The sequence below is a fragment of the Salmo salar genome, unplaced genomic scaffold (assembly GCF_905237065.1).
Source record: "Salmo salar unplaced genomic scaffold, Ssal_v3.1, whole genome shotgun sequence".
NCBI lineage: Eukaryota > Metazoa > Chordata > Actinopteri > Salmoniformes > Salmonidae > Salmo > Salmo salar.
This window is the reverse complement of record NW_025548319.1, coordinates 155001-162500: the sequence shown is the minus strand read 5'-3', so window position 1 is coordinate 162500 and position 7500 is coordinate 155001. Positions and strand designations below refer to the sequence as shown.

The following is a 7500-nucleotide window of genomic DNA, read 5'->3' as shown; positions in this document are numbered from 1 at the left end:
GTGCGTAGTGTGTGTGTGTGTGTGTGTAGTGTACCTGTAGTGTGATGTTTGTCTCGGGTGTGATCAGACTAGATGGCAGCTGCAGGTAAGACTGTCGGTCGACGAAGTTGACGCTGGCTAGCGTCTCGCACCACTCGCCCTCGTAACCGCGGAGACACTGACAGCGGGGGTCCGTCTCCACGACAACGCACTGCGCTCCGTTCATACACTCGTGGTCGTCGCAGGGGCTGGTGCGCGGCAGAACCATGGGAGGAGAGAACTCACAGAACAGACCGCTGAAAACCAAAAAAAACAACCATCAGGTTCCCCTCGTAATCATATTCAATATGAGGTGAAGAAGATAAAACTGATCCCAGATCAGCGCTCTGGGATGCATACACTCCTTGACTTTTTTCCACTGTTGTTGTTGTTGTTGTTGTTGTTGTTGTTGTTGTGTTACAAAGTGGGATAAAAATTAATTATCTACAACAAAATATTCTGTAATGTGAAAGTGGTAGAAAAATTTATAAGAATTGTAAAACGTTAAATGGAAAAATAAAACACACATTTATTATCTTGATTATATAAGTATTCACCTCCCCCTGAGACAAAACATGTTAGAAACACCTTTGGTCTCTAAGAGTCATTACAGCTGGGAGTCTTCCTGGGTAAGTCTCTGAGAGTCATTACAGCTGGGAGTCTTCCTGGGTAAGTCTCTAAGAGTCATTACAGCAGGGAGTCTTCCTGGGTAAGTCTCTGAGAGTCATTACAGCTGGGAGTCTTCCTGGGTACGTCTCTGAGAGTCATTACAGCTGGGAGTCTTCTTGGGTAAGTCTCTAAGAGTCATTACAGCTGGGAGTCTTCTTGGGTAAGTCTCTGAGAGTCATTACAGCTGGGAGTCTTCCTGGGTAAGTCTCTAAGAGTCATTACAGCTGGGAGTCTTCCTGGGTAAGTCTCTAAGAGTCATTACAGCTGGGAGTCTTCTTGGGTAAGTCTCTGAGAGTCATTACAGCTGGGAGTCTTCCTGGGTAAGTCTCTAAGAGTCATTACAGCTGGGAGTCTTCTTGGGTAAGTCTCTGAGAGTCATTACAGCTGGGAGTCTTCCTGAGTAACTCTTTAAGAGTCATTACAGCTGGGAGTCTTCCTGGGTGAGTCTCTAAGAGTCATTACAGCTGGGAGTCTTCTTGGGTAGGTCTCTGAGAATCATTACAGCTGGGAGTCTTCCTGGGTAAGATTCTTAGAGTCATTACAGCTGGGAGTCTTCTTGGGTAAGTCTCTGAGAGTCATTACAGCTGGGAGTCTTCTTGGGTAAGATTCTTAGAGTCATTACAGCTGGGAGTCTTCTTGGGTAAGATTCTTAGAGTCATTACAGCTGGGAGTCTTCTTGGGTGAGTCTCTAAGAGTCATTAGAGCTGGGAGTCTTTCTGGGTGAGTCTCTAAGAGTCATTAGAGCTGGGAGTCTTTCTGGGTGAGTCTCTAAGAGTCATTACAGCTGGGAGTCTTCTTGGGTAAGTCTCTAAGAGTCATTACAGCTGGGGGTCTTCTTGGGTAAGTCTCTAAGAGTCATTACAGCTGGGAGTCTTCTTGGGTAAGTCTCTAAGAGTCATTACAGCTGGGAGTCTTCCTGGGTAGGTCTCTAAGAGTCATTACAGCTGGGAGTCTTCCTGGGTAAGTCTCTAAGAGTCATTACAGCTGGGAGTCTTCCTGGGTAAGTCTCTAAGAGTCATTACACACCTGGATTGTACAATATTAGCCCATTATTATTGTATACTTCAAGCTCTATTCCTGTTCCTGTTCTGTTCTTGTTCCTGTTCTGTTCTGCTCTGTTCCTGTTCTGCTCTGTTCCTGTTCTGCTCTGTTCCTGTTCTGCTCTGTTCCTGTTCCTGTTCTGCTCTGTTCCTGTTCCTGTTCTGCTCTGTTCCTGTTCCTGTTCTGCTCTGTTTCTGTTCCTGTTCTGCTCTGTTTCTGTTCCTGTTCTGCTCTGTTCCTGTTCCTGTTCTGCTCTGTTCCTGTTCTGCTCTGTTCCTGTTCTGCTCTGTTCCTGTTCTGCTCTGTTCCTGTTCTGCTCTGTTCCTGTTCTGCTCTGTTTCTGTTCCTGTTCTGCTCTGTTCCTGTTCTGCTCTGTTCCTGTTCTGCTCTGTTTCTGTTCCTGTTCTGCTCTGTTCCTGTTCTGCTCTGTTCCTGTTCTGCTCTGTTCATGTTCTGCTCTGTTCCTGTTCTGCTCTGTTCCTGTTCCTGTTCTGCTCTGTTCCTGTTCCTGTTCTGCTCTGTTCCTGTTCCTGTTCTGCTCTGTTCCTGTTCCTGTTCTGCTCTGTTCCTGTTCCTGTTCTGCTCTGTTTCTGTTCCTGTTCTGCTCTGTTTCTGTTCCTGTTCTGCTCTGTTCCTGTTCCTGTTCTGCTCTGTTCCTGTTCTGCTCTGTTCCTGTTCCTGTTCTGCTCTGTTTCTGTTCCTGTTCTGCTCTGTTTCTGTTCCTGTTCTGCTCTGTTCCTGTTCCTGTTCTGCTCTGTTCCTGTTCCTGTTCTGCTCTGTTCCTGTTCCTGTTCTGCTCCGTTCCTGTTCCTGTTCTGCTCTGTTCCTGTTCTGCTCTGTTCCTGTTCCTGTTCTGCTCTGTTCCTGTTCCTGTTCTGCTCTGTTCCTGTTCCTGTTCTGCTCCGTTCCTGTTCCTGTTCTGCTCTGTTCCTGTTCTGCTCTGTTCCTGTTCCTGTTCTGCTCTGTTCCTGTTCTGCTCTGTTCTGTTCCTGTTCCTGTTCTGCTCTGTTCCTGTTCCTGTTCTGCTCCGTTCCTGTTCCTGTTCTGCTCCGTTCCTGTTCCTGTTCTGCTCTGTTCCTGTTCCTGTTCTGCTCTGTTTCTGTTCCTGTTCTGCTCTGTTCCTGTTCCTGTTCTGCTCTGTTCCTGTTCCTGTTCTGCTCTGTTCCTGTTCCTGTTCTGCTCTGTTCCTGTTCCTGTTCTGCTCCGTTCCTGTTCCTGTTCTGCTCTGTTCCTGTTCCTGTTCTGCTCTGTTCCTGTTCCTGTTCTGCTCTGTTCCTGTTCCTGTTCTGTTCTATTCTATTCTCTTGTTCTGTTCTACATATGAGCCAGAAGGTGGTGCTACAGGTTATCTACCCCTACAGACTGGTACTAAACCAGCCGTTACCTTATCGTGAACGTTCAGGTTAACTACCCCTACAGACTGGTACTAAACCAGCCGTTACCTTATCGTGAACGTTCAGGTTAACTACCCCTACAGACTGGTACTAAACCAGCCGTTACCTTATCGTGAACGTTCAGGTTAACTACCCCTACAGACTGGTACTAAACCAGCCGTTACCTTATCGTGAACGTTCAGGTTAACTACCCCTACAGACTGGTACTAAACCAGCCGTTACCTTATCGTGAACGTTCAGGTTAACTACCCCTACAGACTGGTACTAAACCAGCCGTTACCTTATCGTGAACGTTCAGGTTAACTACCCCTACAGACTGGTACTAAACCAGCCGTTACCTTATCGTGAACGTTCAGGTTAACTACCCCTACAGACTGGTACTAAACCAGCCGTTACCTTATCGTGAACGTTCAGGTTAACTACCCCTACAGACTGGTACTAAACCAGCCGTTACCTTATCGTGAACGTTCAGGTTAACTACCCCTACAGACTGGTACTAAACCAGCCGTTACCTTATCGTGAACGTTCAGGTTAACTACCCCTACAGACTGGTACTAAACCAGCCGTTACCTTATCGTGAACGTTCAGGTTAACTACCCCTACAGACTGGTACTAAACCAGCCGTTACCTTATCGTGAACGTTCAGGTTAACTACCCCTACAGACTGGTACTAAACCAGCCGTTACCTTATCGTGAACGTTCAGGTTAACTACCCCTACAGACTGGTACTAAACCAGCCGTTACCTTATCGTGAACGTTCAGGTTAACTACCCCTACAGACTGGTACTAAACCAGCCGTTACCTTATCGTGAACGTTCAGGTTAACTACCCCTACAGACTGGTACTAAACCAGCCGTTACCTTATCGTTCACAGTCTCCTCTGAACAGTTGATGTTGAGATGTTGTCTGTTACTTGAACTCTGTGAAGCATTTATTTGGGCAGCAATTTCTGAGGCTGGTAACTCTAATGAACTGATCCTCTGCAGCAGAGGTAACTCTGGGTCTTCCTTTCCTGTGGCGGTCCTCATGAGAGCCAGTTTCATCATAGCGCTTGATGGTTTTTGCGACTGCACTTGAAGAAACTTTTCAAAGTTCTTGACATTTTCCGGATTGACTGGCCTTCATGTCTTAAAGTAATGATGGACTGTCGCTTCTCTTTGCTTATTTCAGCTGTTCTTGCCATAATATGGACTTGGTCTTTTACCAGATAGGGCTATCTTCTGTATACCACCCCTACCTTGTCACAACACAACTGATTGGCTCAAACTCATTAACCTGTTAGGGCTAGGGGGCAGTATTGACACGGCTGGATAAAAAACATACCCGATTTAATCTGGTTACCACTCCTACCCAGTAACTAGAATATGCATATACTTATTACATATGGATAGAAAACACCCTAAATTTTCTAAAACTGTTTGAATGGTGTCTGTGAGTATAACAGAACTCAAATGGCAGGTCAAAACCTGAGAGATTCCTTTACAGGAAGTGGCCTGTCTGACCATTTCTTGAACTTCTTTTCCATCTCTATCATTTACTAAGGATCTCTGCTCTAACGTGACACTTCCCACGTCGTCCATAGGCGCTCAGAGCCCGGGAAAAAGAGAATGTCGTCATTCCAGCCCCAGGCTGAAACACATTATCGCCTTTCTCAAGTGGCCCATCAAGGGACACTGGGCTTATGCGCGTGACCCGACCGCCCCGCCTTTGGGATTTTTTCCTCTGTTTGCCGAAAAGGAGATTCCCTGTCGGAATATTATCGCTTTTCTACGAGAAAAATGTCGTAAAAATTGATTTTAAACAGCGGTTGACATGCTTCGAAGTACGGTAATGGAATATTTAGAATTTTATTGTCACGAATTGCGCCATGCGCGACACTTCTTTACTATTTCGGATAGTGTCTGGAACGCATCGAACAAAACGCCGCTATTCGGATATAACGATGGATTATTTTGGACCAAACCAACATTTGTTATTGAAGTAGCAGTCCTGGGTGTGCATTCTGACGAAGACAACAAAAGGTAATCAAACTTTTATAATAGTAAATATGATTATGGTGAGTGCTAAACTTGCCGGGTGTCTAAATAAGCGAGCCCGTGATGCCTGGGCTATGTACTTAGAATATTGCAAAATGTGCTTTCACCAAAAGCTATTTTAAAATCGGACATATCGAGTGCATAGAGGAGGTCTGTATCTATAATTCTTAAAATAATTGTTATGCTTTTTGTGAACGTTTATCGTGAGTAATTTAGTAAAATGTTAGCGAATTCCCCGGAAGTTTGCGGGGGGTATGCTAGTTCTGAACGTCACATGCTAATGTAAAAAGCTGTTTTTTGATATAAATATGAACTTGATTGAACAAAACATGCATGTATTGTATAACATAATGTCCTAGGGTTGTCATCTGATGAAGATCATCAAAGGTGAGTGCTGCATTTAGCGTCCCACCTAGCCCATAGAGGTTAAGGAGGAAAGAAATTCCACAAATTAACTTTTAACACCTGTTAATTGAAATGCATTCCAGGTGACTACCTCATGAAGCTGGTTGAGAGAATGCCAAGAGTGTGCAACGCTGTCATCAAGACAAAGGGTGGCTACTTAGAAGAATCTCAAATATAAAAAATATATTTTGATTTGTTTAACACTTTTTTGGTTACTACATGACTCCATAGTTTTGACGTCTTCAGTATTAATCTACAATGTAAAAAAATTAAGAAAAACCCTGGAATGAGTAGCTGTGTCCAAACTTTTGACTGGTCCTGTGTGTGTGTGTGTGTGTGTGTATAGTGTGTGTGTGTATAGTGTGTGTTACCTGAAACCCTCAGGACAGGTACAGGTGTATCCGCTAACGGCATCAACACACTGAGCTCCGTTCTGACACTTGTTCTCCTCACAGTCGTCATAGTCCAGTTCACACTGGTCCCCCACGTAGCCTGGGGTACAGTCACACCTGGAACACACACACACACACACACACACACACACACACACACACCACACACACACACACACACACACACACACACACACACACACAATAGTAATAATAAAGATATACCCTGGAATGAATAGGTGTCCAAACGTTTGACTGGTAGTGTGTGTGTGTGTGTGTGTGTGTGTGTGTGTGTGTGTGTGTGTGTGTGTGTGTAGTGTGTGTGTGTGTGTGTGTGTGTGTGTGTGTGTGTGTGTGTGTGTGTGTGTGTGTGTGTGTGTGTGTGTGTGTGTGTGTAGTGTGTGTGTGTGTGTGTGTGTGTGTGTGTGTGTGTGTGTGTGTGTAGTGTGTGTGTGTGTGTGTGTGTGTGTGTGTGTGTGTGTGTGTGTAGTGTGTGTGTGTGTGTGTGTGTAGTGTGTAGTGTGTGTGTGTGTGTGTGTGTGTAGTGTGTGTGTGTGTGTGTGTGTGTGTAGTGTGTGTGTGTGTGTGTGTGTGTGTGTGTGTGTGTGTAGTGTGTGTAGTGTGTGTGTGTTCCCTCACTTGTACCCCTGGAGGGTCAGGACGCATTTGGAGTTGTGCTGGCAGTGGTTCAACTCTGGAGCACAGAAATCCAATTTCTCCTCACACAGCTCACCTACACACACACACACACACACACACACACACACACACACACACACACACACACACACACACACACACACACACACACACACACACACACACACACACACACACACACACACACACACACACACACACACACACACACACACACACACACACACACACACACACACACACACACAGACAAACATGAGAAAAAAATGTTTACAGTTCAACACCTCTCTCTCTATCCATTTACATTTTTCAATTTCAATTTAAGAAGCTTTATTGGCATGGAGAAACATGTGTTAAACATCGCCAAAGCAAGTTAAATAGATAATTAACAAAAGTGAAATAAACAATACAAAATGAACAGTAAACATTTACACTCACAAAAGTTCCAAAAATAAATAAAGACATTTCAAATGTCATATTATGTCTATATACAGTGTTGTAACGATGTGCAAATAGTTTAAAAGTTACAAAAGTGAAAATCTCCCTCATTGGAAGGTTAATAATAATACAACATTTCCTAAAGATAATATGTTTCAGAGAGAGATAATCTCCTCTCCACGGAGTCACTGGAAGGTTGGAAGGACATTTCCTAAAGATAATATGTTTCAGAGAGAGGACAGTAGAGTGAAGCAGAGCAGGACAGTAGAGTGAAGCAGAGCAGGACAGTAGAGTGAAGCAGAGCAGGACAGTAGAGTGAAGCAGAGCAGGACAGCAGAGTGAAGCAGAGTGAAGCAGAGTGAAGCTGAGCAGGACAGTAGAGTGAAGCAGAGCAGGACAGCAGAGTGAAGCAGAGCAGGACAGCAGATTGAAGCAGAGCAGGACAGC

The 7500-nt window shown here is 44.8% G+C and overlaps 1 protein-coding gene across 1 annotated transcript in view; it reads right to left on the bottom strand.

The window, feature by feature from the left end:
• Nucleotides 1-7500, bottom strand: part of LOC123724025 (slit homolog 2 protein-like) — a gene marked incomplete at its 5' end in the record, with an annotated part of 168906 nt that overhangs the window by 15877 nt on the left and 145529 nt on the right. The window contains 3 exon segments of the mRNA XM_045712225.1: nt 35-275; nt 5935-6072; nt 6595-6688. Of these exon segments, the coding sequence (XP_045568181.1) occupies nt 35-275; nt 5935-6072; nt 6595-6688 (473 nt within the window).